The sequence below is a fragment of the Leptodactylus fuscus genome, chromosome 3, assembly GCF_031893055.1.
Source record: "Leptodactylus fuscus isolate aLepFus1 chromosome 3, aLepFus1.hap2, whole genome shotgun sequence".
NCBI lineage: Eukaryota > Metazoa > Chordata > Amphibia > Anura > Leptodactylidae > Leptodactylus > Leptodactylus fuscus.
The window spans coordinates 135,856,270-135,871,298 of NC_134267.1; the positions used below are offsets into that span (position 1 = coordinate 135,856,270).

Below are 15,029 nucleotides of genomic sequence, written 5' to 3' on the forward strand. Positions count from 1 at the left end.
GAATGGGTTTGAAAACTGACTGCTGGGTTTCTGTCTCCTGTCCAATTTCTCAGGTAGAAGACAGAAACCCGCCGTATTGCCTAAAGCGGAGACCGGGACGCTGTTGTGAACCCACCCTTAGTTCCTCAAAGTACTGTCCCTGCTTAACTCTGTTGATCAGCAGCCAGTTTAGTGATTTATCATAAATCATTAAAAAAAAAAAAAAAAAAAATAGAATATAGTCTGTAGATTGCTTTGATTCTAAAAATATACTTTATGGTACAGCTATTTATTCTATTTCAGTAGAAAGCTTTTGTATGCGTTTAGAACGTTAAAAGTTGGTGTTAAACTTAAAGATTTATGTACAGAATGTTTGAGGTTCTCTGACATGACCATAAATAAGGGTATGTTCACAAATGTCAGAGTAGCAGAGATTTCTGTTTTTGTCCCATTCACTAGAATGGAACTTGTGGAAATCACTGCACCTTCTGCAAAAAAAACCTCTTAGGGAGCGTTCACACTACCGTCGGTGTCCGACATGTAGTGTCTGCTCCTAGTGTCCGCTCAAAATCTGTCACGGACACTAGGAGCGGACACTAGATGTGTCCGTGACACCTGTCATTCACTTGAATGGGCATCGGGTGCGTTCTTTTGCACTCCGTGCCCGTCCTTCCCTGTCCGCAAGAGAAGATGTCCGACTTCTCAAGCGGACAGAGGAACCCTGCATGCAGGACACTAGGAGCGGACACTAGGAGCGGACACTACATGTCGGACACCGACGGTAGTGTGAATGCCCCCTTATGCAGTCATCTGGATCAAATCTACCGCATGGGAGCATGCCCTAACACCTATTAATACGGTTACGTACCTTAGTGATTGTTAAATATCTTGTATTTGCCGGTGAGACTTGTGTCCACTGTTAAATATCCTTGAAATTGTGGGATAGACTTGTGTCACGTGCTGTAGGCCTTATCCACGATATGAAGAAGTCAGCTTGTTATAAATCAATGTAAGGTTTTATTAATATCTTGAAGGGAAACACAGGAACAGGGAAAATGTCCAAATAACACAAATATCAGTCAGTTGTCAATAGCTTACATCTTCAGAGAAGTTAAATCATCTGGATATCTTATAGTTACAGCTTGGTTCATGCTTGTCATCTGGTTGGTGGACTTGGGCTGGTTACGACGTCCATGGATGTCCATCTGCCTGGACCACCCACCCTGGTCTTCCAAAGACAGACCTCCTGGTCTTCCCAAAGACAGACCTCCTGGTCTTCCCCTGGTCTTCCCAAAGACAGACCCAGACATGTGTATTTCTTACTCATTTATATTCATGAGAGGGGGTGTTACCTTCCATCTTGCTGCTATGTAAGGAGATTTCTAAAATGGTGTACTCTAACCGCACCCATGTTCCCAGAATATAAGACTATGATGTCAGTAGAGTGTTAACCCCATGTCTGCTAGAGAATATTGTAAATATATAATATTTAACAGTGATAAAAAAAAAAAAAAAAACACATAAGAGAATCCTGCAATGCATTTAACTTTGTGGCAAAAGAGTTTTCATAAAACAAATTTAAAAATACCCCTGTCTCTCTTATGTGGCCCAAACTTACATGGGTCTATCTCATTATAGAGGAGAGTAGGGATAAATACACAATAACTCTAAGGGTCCGTTCACACAATGTAACACAGCGTTGATTCTGACACGTAAACTCATGTCAGAGTCAGTGCTGCAAAACAGAATTCCATTGACTTCAATGGGTTCCGTTGAGCATGTAACACATTGAAATCAATAGGTTAAAAACCCTCCCATTGATTCTCTTTTGCAGCGCTGATTCTGACACGAGTTTATGTGTCAGAATCAACGCCACGTGGGGGCCACACGGTGGCTCAGTGGTTAGCACTGCAGCCTTGCAGCACTGGGGTCCTGGTGTTCGAATCCCGCCAAGGGCAAACAACCATCTGCAAGGAGTTTGTATGTTCTCCCTGTGTTTGCATGGATTTCCATCCCATATTCCAAAGACATACTGATAGGGAAAATGTACATTGTGAGCTCTATGTAGGGCTCACAATCTACATAAAAAAAAAAAGAAAAAAAAAAAAGAATCAACGCCGCGTTACATCGTGTGAATGGACCTTAACACATAATGTTATCTATAAAATGAGATCAATACTACTGAATTACTAAGTAATGGTACATTACCATAGACTACCACTGCTACAATTAACATAGATGAACTACTGCACAACATGGATTAATTTAATTTATGGACATTTCATTTATTTAATTTTTAATTTATGGACATTCTGATGCGATTTCATTGTTGAACTTTACTGATGAGGAATGCAAGCGACAAATTTTTCATGGACTATCTTTATCTGCAATCATTTTAGATTAAAAAAACTTTTATAAGGATTTATTCAGTTGGCTTCATCCAATGATTTGTAAAACTTTTAACGTATGTACACTTGACTTGAATGGTGTATGTTGGGAACAAAGCCCACAACAGCAGCCAATATGCCTAGATAGGAGCTGTACATACAGTTCTTATTTGAAGTAATAGGTTTTCAAGAGTATATCTAGATATCTAGTTTATTTATATCTACATTGCTAGGAAAATATCTAGGTTGTGGGCGTGGCCTAAGTCACTGATGCAGTAAAATGCTTCTCTGAGAGCTCCTGCCCTGCCTGTAATAATGGACCACAGCAGGCAATTGTCTCCTCCATGGGCAAAAAAAACTACCCAGAAAAACCTCCCCAAGACTGGATTTCCCAGAAGACTCTGGCTACTTACCTGCTTCTAGCAGCTTCAGAACTCCACGTGGCGGTGGCCATCTTGGTCCACCACTTCTTCGGACGCTGAACTTCCTCTGCCAAAGCAGGCTACTGTGCAAGACCTCCAGACTTCTAAATCAGGCCTTGGTGCCCCTCATGGTGCTGTCCCACTGTGCCTCAGCTTGCATGCCTTGGGATGCAATGATCCCTCAGGTGTCTTTACAGGTCAGTCCACCAGCTCCCTGCATGACTCCTGTGGGGTCTCCACCACCTACTTGGGTCCCACTGCCCCAGGTCCTGCCTTGCCTCCTCTGAAAGCTTTGACGGGCTACAATTCAGTTTTACCAGGACCTTTCCTCGGTCAGTCTGCAGAAACAGAAATACCTTTATCCACTACTTCAACTTCTGAGAGATCATCAAATTCCCTACTGCTGAGGTTTCCCTTTTGCCTTACCTGCTAGGTACAACGGACACTCGACTACACTATGGTCTTTTGATGACATCCGCCCCTTCTGCGGAGTCCTACTGCACCAGATGAAAAGCTGCACACTCCTCAGCTCATATTTCTCTTTGTGTCTTTGTTTGAGTGTTTCCCCCCCCTACAAGTTATGTCTTTTGTCTTTGTTGCCTGATGTTCCTTTGCTGAGTAGGTTTGCAACAGGCTATCGCTGAGCCTTTTGTGTCACCGAGAGGAAAGTGACTACTAGGCTTGAAGCCTATCCTCCACCACCAACTCTGGAGGCCTACCACCAAAAGTACTGCTTGCCCTGAGAATAGCAGTTGTCTACTTATCAGACATAGGCCTTGAGGCCTAACCAGCTTCACTTGTGTGTTCTCTTAGCCAGAGGCCTAAGAGCACCATTACCACTTTCATAACTACTGTCCCTGATTCCATAGTATGTACCTTTCCTCGGCACTATCTCTGAATGCTCTGCATTTCGAGGTATCACCAATGGTGTTGATTCCACCATACTATCCACAGTGCTGAAGAAACTGACCCTGATGCTCTATATCCTCTCCAATTGCAGATGTGCAGGGAACAGTTGGATGCAAGTGACCTGTGGGGTGGCTGAACACTGTCACTATGGAGTATTTGCCATCGATCCGCAGCATAGATACAGCAGCTCCAAGACAGGGACCTCAGAGGGAGGACATCCACTGCCGCTGTGTCATTCCTACCACTAGTTGCGGAACCACTTGTTGCACCACCTCCACCATTGACCCACAATCTCGGAATGCCGACAGCGAGTACCTCACTACAGGGGGGTTGGGCAGACTACATGCTCCAAATAACTGTCCATTACTATGCCAAGACCAGGTGATTAACCCCTCCATGTTTCTTTACATGAGGGAGATAGGGGTAAACCACCTATGGATGGCAAGCACTAAGCTGCCGCTGCCACCTCAGAGGCTTAAAAGTGCACCTATGACACCTATGACCTATGTCAATTTGCTGCCAATGATAGAACAGAACTTCAACTGTCTCCTCTGCACACAGAAAGGGACCTGATCACCGCTGTCACCTGAGTGGCTCAGGATTAAACTGATGATGCCTACGACGCACCCTGTGAATGTTGTTCATGCTGTCACAGGGGGTCCACAATCTCTTGCTCAATCAGTTGAGTACCATAATAAAAACTGTTTCTGCCACACAAAACATGTACTGGGCCAACACCACTCCGAAAAGCACCACTTCCAGTAGGTACCTATTAGACATTTGCCTGTGCTGAGTCCAAAATAGGCCACACCAACATGGGCACAATTTGCCTTTTTGCATCTCCCTCATCACCAACTAGTCCGGACTGTATCACTAGCGATGAATCTCTCAACATCGAGGTGATGGCCAACACCGAGGTGATGCCGAAAGACTTAAGCATCAAGCTAAAAGAATGTAAAGTAGAATTCAGATGGAAAGTAGAGTATGGTAGCTAGGAACAAAATGAAAGAGGGGTGGTTAAGTCTGTAAACCATCACGGGGATAAACCAACAAGTCTGCCCTGAAAGAGGGGACAAAGAGTATGTTTATCTGCTTAACAGGCTTTACTGATGCATGGTATGACAACGCAACCATTGGGGAAGACCAACCACCTGTGGAACTGAATGCTGGCCCCTGACTCATTAATTCTGAGGACATGAAAAGTGGACTAGAGAATGTAAGAGTAGGCAAATTCGATGGGCCTGATAATGTTGCGCCAAAAGTCTGTAAAAACTGCACCGAACAAATTTGTGTGGTCCTCACAGAGCTATTCAGCTTTAGTGTTTACTAGTGCATCTCAATAAATTTGAATATGATAAAAATGTACATTTTTTTAGTAATTCAATTGAAAAAGTGAAACCCGTATATTATATCGAGTCATTACAAACAGAGTAAACTTTTCCAAATGTTTCTTTCTGTTAATGTTGATGAAAGTATGTCCAGTAAATGCCCTCAATACTTGGTGGGGGCTCCTTTTACATGAATGACGGCATCAATGCAGCAATGTGGCATGGAGGGATCAGCCTGTGGCACTGCAGAGGTGTTATGGAAGCCCAGGTTGTATGAAAGCAGCCTTCAGCTCATCTGTATTGTTGGGTCTGGTGTCTCTTCCTCTTGATAATACCCCATAGATTCTCTTTGGGGTTAAGGTCAGGCGTAGAGATGAGCGAACAGTGTTCTATCGAACACATGTTCGATCGGATATCAGGGTGTTCGCCATGTTCGAATCGAATCGAACACCGCGTGGTAAAGTGCGCCAAAATTCGATTCCCCTCCCACCTTCCCTGGCGCCTTTTTTGCACCAATAACAGCGCAGGGGAGGTGGGACAGGAACTACGACACCGGGGGCATTGAAAAAAATTGGAAAAAGTCATTGGCTGCCGAAATCAGGTGACCTCCATTTTAGACGAATAGTGGATTTCAAATCCGGGTCATATGAGAATGTGAACTTTGTGACTAAGAGACAGGGATAGCTGTACAGGCAGGGATAGCTAGGGATAACCTTTATTTAGGGGGGAATGTTATTAAAAATAACTTTTTGGGGCTCTATCGGGTGTGTAATTGTGATTTTTGTGAGATAAACTTTTTCCCATAGGGATGCATTGGCCAGCGCTGATTGGCCAGAGTACGGAATTCGGCCAATCAGCGCTGGCCAATGCATTCTATTAGCTTGATGAAGCAGAGTGTGCACAAGGGTTCAAGCGCACCCTCGGCTCTGATGTAGCAGAGCCGAGGCTGCACAAGGGTTCAAGCGCACCCTCGGCTCTGATGTAGGAGAGCCGAGGGTGCACTTGAACCCTTGTGCACCCTCAGCTCTGCTACATCAGAGCCGAGGGTGCGCTTGAACCCTTGTGCACACTCTGCTTCATCAAGCTAATAGAATGCATTGGCCAGCGCTGATTGGCCAATGTATTCTATTAGCCTGATGAAGTAGAGCTGAATGTGTGTGCTAAGCACACTCATTCAGCACTGCTTCATCACGCCAATACAATGCATTAGCCAGTGCTGATTGGCCAGAGTACGGAATTCGGCCAATCAGCGCTGGCCAATGCATTCTATTAGCCCGATGAAGTAGAGCTGAATGTGTGTGCTAAGCACACACATTCAGCACTGCTTCATCACGCCAATACAATGCATTAGCCAGTGCTGATTGGCCAGAGTACGGAACTCGACCAATCAGCGCTGGCTCTGCTGGAGGAGGCGGAGTCTAAGATCGCTCCACACCAGTCTCCATTCAGGTCCGACCTTAGACTCCGCCTCCTCCGGCAGAGCCAGCGCTGATTGGCCGAAGGCTGGCCAATGCATTCCTATGCGAATGCAGAGACTTAGCAGTGCTGAGTCAGTTTTGCTCAACTACACATCTGATGCACACTCGGCACTGCTACATCAGATGTAGCAATCTGATGTAGCAGAGCCGAGGGTGCACTAGAACCCCTGTGCAAACTCAGTTCACGCTAATAGAATGCATTGGCCAGCGCTGATTGGCCAATGCATTCTATTAGCCCGATGAAGTAGAGCTGAATGTGTGTGCTAAGCACACACATTCAGCACTGCTTCATCACGCCAATACAATGCATTAGCCAGTGCTGATTGGCCAGAGTACGGAATTCGGCCAATCAGCGCTGGCCAATGCATTCTATTAGCCCGATGAAGTAGAGCTGAATGTGTGTGCTAAGCACACACATTCAGCACTGCTTCATCACGCCAATACAATGCATTAGCCAGTGCTGATTGGCCAGAGTACGGAATTCGGCCAATCAGCGCTGGCTCTGCTGGAGGAGGCGGAGTCTAAGGTCGGACCTGAATGGAGACTGGTGTGGAGCGATCTTAGACTCCGCCTCCTCCAGCAGAGCCAGCGCTGATTGGCCGAATTCCGTACTCTGGCCAATCAGCACTGGCTAATGCATTGTATTGGCGTGATGAAGCAGTGCTGAATGTGTGTGCTTAGCACACACATTCAGCTCTACTTCATCGGGCTAATAGAATGCATTGGCCAGTGCTGATTGGCCAGAGTACGGAATTCGGCCAATCAGCGCTGGCCAATGCATTCTATTAGCCCGATGAAGCAGTGCTGAATGTGTGTGCTTAGCACACACATTCAGCTCTACTTCATCGGGCTAATAGAATGCATTGGCCAGCGCTGATTGGCCAGAGTACGGAATTCGGCCAATCAGCGCTGGCTCTGCTGGAGGAGGCGGAGTCTAAGATCGCTCCACACCAGTCTCCATTCAGGTCCGACCTTAGACTCCGCCTCCTCCAGCAGAGCCAGCGCTGATTGGCCGAATTCCGTACTCTGGCCAATCAGCACTGGCTAATGCATTGTATTGGCGTGATGAAGCAGTGCTGAATGTGTGTGCTTAGCACACACATTCAGCTCTACTTCATCGGGCTAATAGAATGCATTGGCCAGCGCTGATTGGCCGAATTCCGTACTCTGGCCAATCAGCACTGGCTAATGCATTGTATTGGCGTGATGAAGCAGTGCTGAATGTGTGTGCTTAGCACACACATTCAGCTCTACTTCATCGGGCTAATAGAATGCATTGGCCAGCGCTGATTGGCCAGAGTACGGAATTCGGCCAATCAGCGCTGGCTCTGCTGGAGGAGGCGGAGTCTAAGGTCGGACCTGAATGGAGACTGGTGTGGAGCGATCTTAGACTCCGCCTCCTCCAGCAGAGCCAGCGCTGATTGGTCGAGTTCCGTACTCTGGCCAATCAGCACTGGCCAATGCATTTCTATGGGGAAAAGTTAGCTTGCGAAAATCGCAAACTGACAGGGATTTCCATGAAATAAAGTGACTTTTATGCCCCCAGACATGCTTCCCCTGCTGTCCCAGTGTCATTCCAGGGTGTTGGTATCATTTCCTGGGGTGTCATAGTGGACTTGGTGACCCTCCAGACACGAATTTGGGTTTCCCCCTTAACGAGTTTATGTTCCCCATAGACTATAATGGGGTTCGAAACCCATTCGAACACTCGAACAGTGAGCGGCTGTTCGAATCGAATTTCGAACCTCGAACATTTTAGTGTTCGCTCATCTCTAGTCAGGCGAGTTTGCTGGCCAATCAAACACAGTGATATTGTGGTTATTAAACCAGGTCTTGGTACTTTTGATAGTGTGGACAGGAGCCAAGTCCTATTGGGAAATGAAAATTTCCATCTCCAAAAAGCTTGTCAGCAGAGGGAAGCATGAAGTGCTCTAGAATTTCCTGGTAGACAGCTGCACTGACTTTGATCTTGATAAAACACAGTAGACCTACACCAGCAGGTGACAGAGGGCTCTCCAAACCATTACTGATTGCTGCTAGACCTCAAGCAGCTTGGATTGTGTACAGCGGCCTCTCCACTCTTCCTCCAGACTCTGGGACCTTGATTTCCAAATGAAATGCAAAATTTACTTTCATCTGAAAACACTTTTGACCACTGAGCAACAGTCCAGAACTTTGTGATGATATTCTAATTTATTGAGATGCACTAGTATGTGCACCATGTACTGGTAGCCTGTAAAACATCATGACTGATCCCAGTGTCAAAAAAGAGAAAAGAGAACCATCCTACCATCGTCCGATCACACTGACATCACACGTTATGAAAGTGTTTGAACGCCTGCTGCTTTGCCACCTGAAAACATACATAGCTCTGTATCTTGACCGACTGCACTTTGCTTCCCTTGCTTGGGAACAATTCTTCCTAACCCTAAAATATTGCCCCTTAGGGAAACCCCTCCTCAGAGGAAATAAGTGACTACTCTCCGATCAGAGGAGGGAATTTGTTGCAATGGGTTATCTGAAGATCCTCATACTTTTTTTTCCCTTTTTAGAAAAATATTAAGAAAAAATATGCTGTCTCTTCCCACTTTGAAGGTGAAAGACAATCCAATTTTGTTATATACAAAGCATTAACAATTTCTGGAAGGACTTGACTTCCTTTTGATGATCTACGTGTGCATAAGATTGACTGAATAACCTCATAGTTTTTGTTTTTGTATATATGTTACTGTTACTTTGGTAAATACTTTGATTATACATAATAACCAATAGCAGTGGTTAATGTGATGAGATGTAGTCAATTTATTATTGTAACCAGTTATTTTACATACAACCCAAACCCTCTTGGTTGAAGTGATAAATTACAATATTTAGGAAGTACAGGATTTTCATCAGTGCTTGTGAAATAAAAAGGAAAATGTTTTATTTAATGAACAAACTGTTTTATTCTTCACATTTGTAGACAAACAACCTACTACTTGTTACAACATGGCAGACTGTTATGGCATGTGTGTTAGGGTGGGGTCCCGCAGGTTTCCCGTCCAGCGCACGGCGCCACCTGCGGGCCAATCCAACCCTCGCCCTCGGCGTCGTGCAGTGAGCTGTATGGACTCTAAGTCCAGCTTTCTGCCTACTGAGCATGCTCAGACCTTTTGGAGGCACTCAGAGGCTAAGTCCCATTCTTCTCCTACTGAGCTTGCTCAGACCTTTTGGAAGTGCTCAGAGGCTAAGTCCCATTCTTCTCCTACTGAGTGTGCTCAGACTTTTTGGAGGCGTTCAGAGGCTAAGTCCCATTCTGCCCATACCGAGCATGTCTGGTGAAGTATGGCCACCGCCCCTGTGGGCTGGGACTTGCCTTTATATAGTGTGAGCCGACACCTGCCTGGTGCTCACATTTTGACTATATACTTTGAGACAGGAGGTCAGGCCTAGGTTCCAGTGAAAGGCAGGAGCAGTCTAGGGATCTAGTTAGGCTTCCTTGGCTCTGCCAGTGGGAATCTGTGAAGCCTATTGTACTGTCTACTTACATTGTAGCTCCTAGCTGTTATGGAGCCCTTTATATTACTGACCAGGAGTGGCGTTTAGCCTCTGGCAGTCTTTACTGTGTAGCAGGGTGAAGCATATGCCAGTGTCCATCTCTCTGCAGAGAGTTCGCAGATGACCTTTGCACGGCCTCAATTGGCTTCACTCAGCAGCTATACACAGGTGCGCTTTCCCAGTGAAGTTAACTGGTGAGAGTTGGTTTGCAGGCTGTTCACATTGTAACCGCACTAACACCACTGCCAGTGCAGTTAACTGGCGGTTAGCCTTTCAGGCACACGGCTGCCCCTCAGGGGGCCTGTGGACATCACTGCAGTGTCTTGCAGTCTAGCGGTTCTGTCTCGTTTAAAATTATTATTTTCATATATATAGACAGAACCGTAACAATGTGGAATTACACAGTAACCCCGGCTTCTTGCAGCTACATTTTCCTGAAAGAAATTTTCCCCTGCAGTTACATCTTTTGAAACCTTAACCACCTGTGATTGAAGATTTCCTGACACACTCACAAAGTGTCACAATTATATCTGGAACTTCCTCTTGTGAAATGAAATTCTCCTTACAATTGGCAAACTAGTTCCTAGAATACTTTGGAGGCAATCGTCCTTTCTTAGCGCCAATCTCATACATCTTGCCATCAGCTTCCACCGGCAGAATGACCCTAAGAATGTTCCTGGAGTCACTTCTGTCCTTCTAGACATCCGGAACAGACAGGTTCAAACCTGCATAAGTGTGACATTTATCATAGGAACCGGAGGGTGCTGGATATTATTCATAATAACACGTTAATGTGATTAATCCTGTAAAATCTAAAATATTTATTACATTAACCACCTTTATTGGTTTTATGTATAATACTGTTTATTATGCATAGTATTCACATTTATGAAAGTAACAGTAACATATACAATTTTTGCATTTGGCCTGTTTGTGTGATTGGAACACTGAAAGCAATAGTGCTATGCTGCTTCATGAACTGGTTCTGTACAAGACTTGTTTTAATCTTTTTATTAAAAGTTAAGTTTTATATATTTGGTGCATCCCTGCTGGATTCATATTACAAATGAATAAGTATATATACCACTACTTATATGTTCCAAATGGAGATGTTGAATACCAAATGTCCCTTTGGAGACTAATAAAATATTATTATTCTATTCTGTACTGAAACCTCAAGTGCATATTGCTTTCAGTTGGTTTGAAGAGGACAATACAAACAAAGGATTCAACACATGAAAGGGGTTATCCTGTGGGTATTTACATTTTTATTCACAAAAATCTCAGAAATAAGTAATGCTTACCTCATCATTTACCGAGTGCAAATGTTCTGATGATGTTTTCCCTGTCCCCCACCAGTGGAAATGACTACTACTACCAAAAACTGTCATACCTCTATATTTCCTATGCATGCAAGACGTGATACAGAGTGCATCCCTTTCAGCATTTTTTAAAGCAATATTGTCTGTTTTTCCCTTTGTATATAATAAATGCTGTATATTCTAATCATTTAATTGCCTTTCTTCTTCTAGGCATCAGTTGGGGTTCTGTGATCAGATCCTCACTATGTCTTTGGTGTAATCAGAGTTTTCTGCAATAAACATTATCATTGCTGTGGTGACATCATTTCATGTGGTCATGCCAACATCTAAACATCCAAGCAGACAAGGGAAGGAACAGAATTGCAAAGTATAATATCAAATTATAAACCAAAATCTCTTTTTAATGAGGTTTGTGGCAGGAAATCGGACACTTTCTTTAATTATACTAGGAAATGCTTAAATTATAAGGAATTGCTAAAACAATATATCATTTGTGGTTTTCATACTCAGGTATCTAAAAGGCTTTACAGTATGGGTTGTTATGAGATCTCACTCGGGGACACTATTGGAGTTGGAACACCAGGCAGCATCCGAAAAATGCTGGAAGCTGTGATGAAAGAGATTCCAGTCCATGCCCTGGCTGTGCACTGCCATGACACATATGGGCAAGCATTAGCCAACATTCTTACAGCAATACAGGTAGAGTTCAACAATTTATCTTATAATTTACATTGCATACATGTCAATAGCATATTTATATTTTATAATAAAATTGTATTTGTATGTGCAGTGCAGAAGCTTTATTTCTATTTATTTTCCATTTAAACATTCTATGGGCCCCTCCCAATTTGTCTATATGCAAGAAGCTACTTACAAATTGACTGCAAGATGGTATTAAACCCCTGCACAGATATACACATATTCCCCAGATGTTTCTCCCCTGTGTTGGTGCTGCCATAAAGCCATTGGCTCGTACCTCCACATATGGTGGGACTGTGAGAAAATTAGACCCTACTGGGTGCAGAACCAACAGGTAGTGGACTAGGTATGTGACCTATCCACCCCTTGTTCACCACAGGTATTTCTCTGAACCTCTGGCCTACCTTCCCTCAAGGCCCCACAAACAGCTGTGGCTTCAGTTATTGTCGGCAGCCAAGGCTCTCATTCCTCTCCGCTGGGCTCCAGAATCTCCTCCTCCAATCCCTCATTATTTTAGGAATATTTCCCAGATTGCTTATCTGGAAGCGCTCTCTCATTAGGAACTTTTAACTATTCCAAATTCACCACTATATGTGCACCACAGGGTATACCCAATATCCCAACTGCACCCACCAGTGGGTGGATTCACCCCCTTAAATTGACCAGCTGCTAGAGGTCTCTTGACTATACATTCCCTATACATTACACACTCTCTGCCCTCATTTGTGCTTGGTTAACTTGTTGAAGTTTTGTTTTAATTGTTTCTGCAAAAAAACAAAAAAACAACATGAGAAAAATTTGAGAAAAATATTCTGACACCCATTATGTTTTTAGATTTCTGCCTGTGGAGATGTGTAAGGGTTATTTTTTACATTTTCTGCTGCACAATGTCGTTTTTATTGATACAATTTTTAGGAATATTTTATTCAGTTTTTTTGGGAGGTGAAATGGTGAAAAAAATTACCATTTGATTTAGATTTTTTTTCTTCTGCAGTGTTCACTGTAAGGAATAAATACTTTTGTATTTTATTAATTTTGGGCATTTCTAGAGGTGCTGATACCAATAATGTTATTATATATATTTACTGTATAGGTGAAGTAATGTTTTAGTTTTATTGTACAGGTTGTTACGGATGCGGCAATACCAAATATGCATAGCTTTTATTAATTTTTAGGGTTTAATTTTATATAACTCATTTAATATAGAAAAAGGGAATTTTGGGGCTTTATTCATTCATTCATTTATTTATTTCACACACTTTATTAATTTATTTTTACACTTTTTTTTACATTTTTTATTTGTTGTATAACTATACTTGGACCAGCAATACTCTGATTGCTGGTCCAGCACTATAGCCTGCAATACATGTGTATTGCAGACTATAGAGGAAATTCATTTATGCAGATGCATAGATTTACTTCCTGCAGCACGGCTGGATCAAGCAGGTAAGCAAAGGTCCTACCAGCCCGGGGTCACTAACCAGACCCCAGGCTACATAAAATGCATCAGGACACCCCCGATCTCGCCGCTTCTGTGTCTGCGCCATTACAGATCAGTAATAGTACTGAGCTGAGCGAGAACGTGCTACTTGCGAGAACGTACTATTACTGATCAGAGCGTTAAGGGGTTAATAAGAAATTTAATAGAACATATCTTGTTGTTGGTTTATACCTTTTACTATCAACATCAACTCATTATGCATCGTGATGCCAGCCTGGCTCACATGACGTCTGGTCCAACATTGAAGAGGGCCAAAAGCAGCAGGAAGTGCGCTGGAGCTCGGGAGATTTTATGTTTTTCACCGATCATTATACAGTATAATAATTGTTAATGGGTGGTCCACTATGAGGAATAATACTGTGTGAAGTGTCTACTATGGGGCATAATAATGTGTTCAGGGATCACTATGGGGAATAATACTGTTTGCAGGGACCACTATGGGGCATAATACTGTTTGGAGGGGTCACTATGGGGCATAATAAAGTGTGTGGGGACTATTATAGGGCATAATAGTCTGTGTGCAGGGGCAAAAGTGGGATATTATACTGTGTGCAAGGGCCATGGTGGGACATTATACTGTGTGCAGGGGTTTATATGGGACATTCTAGTGTATGTAAATGGGTGTTATACTGTGTGGGGGGCTGGGAAGGGGGGCCCCAATTCATAAGTATGCCAGGAGGTCCAGTCTTTGCTAGTTACGCCGCTGCGACCAACAACTAGTGGCTACTATTACCAAAGTACAAAAGCGATAGTTGATCATGCAATAATAAACAAAAACCAAAAGATCATGACCACCAAACAAAATAATGCCTTTTTATTAATATGTACATAAAACCATACATATACAGGTAAAGACACAGGGATAATTAGTTAAATGGAGGTACCACATGACATGAGGCTAGGGGGACCATGTAGGAATATATGGCATCAAATGGAATATAAGCAAAGAGAAGGGTGGGCATTACTATGAATGAGTACTATCAGTATCCATATGAAATAAGTACCAATCTATAAATACATAGTATAAAAAAACTTACTCCCATATCCTTTACAAGCATGAAAATACCAACATGGAGTCTCACCTGGCCACACTCCACCCTGAAGTACGTTTTGCCAGAAGGTTTTGTCAGTATTCTTTTTTAGAAATTCATTTTTGATAAATGTTACATGTACAAATATATACCTGTAGTTTTAGTTTACAGCATCTAGAGGGCGATGTTGGAACTTTAAAAATTTCTTTTCATCCTTGTAGGCCTTCAGTAATAGAGCAGCCAGCCTGGATATTTGTACTGACAATGAAAGCACCTATATTACAATTCTATATACATTTTTTTTTTAATATGTTAGGCATTACAAATCTTTTGGAAATGCAGTTATTTCTCTTATTCCTCTCAATCTCAAAATACAATATATAGGTTGTTGCTAAAATGTTTCAGCAGCTTCAATAAATCTACTATAATTCTAGAA

General features: G+C 43.1%; 1 protein-coding gene across 1 annotated transcript in view; it reads left to right on the plus strand.

Annotated features, from left to right (window-relative positions):
• Nucleotides 1-15,029, plus strand: part of HMGCLL1 (3-hydroxy-3-methylglutaryl-CoA lyase like 1) — an 87,937-nt gene that overhangs the window by 59,113 nt on the left and 13,795 nt on the right. Inside the window, exon 8 of the mRNA XM_075268391.1 lies at nucleotides 11,873-12,061. Coding sequence (XP_075124492.1) covers nucleotides 11,873-12,061 — 189 coding nt within the window. The remainder of the gene's footprint in view (nucleotides 1-11,872; nucleotides 12,062-15,029) is intronic.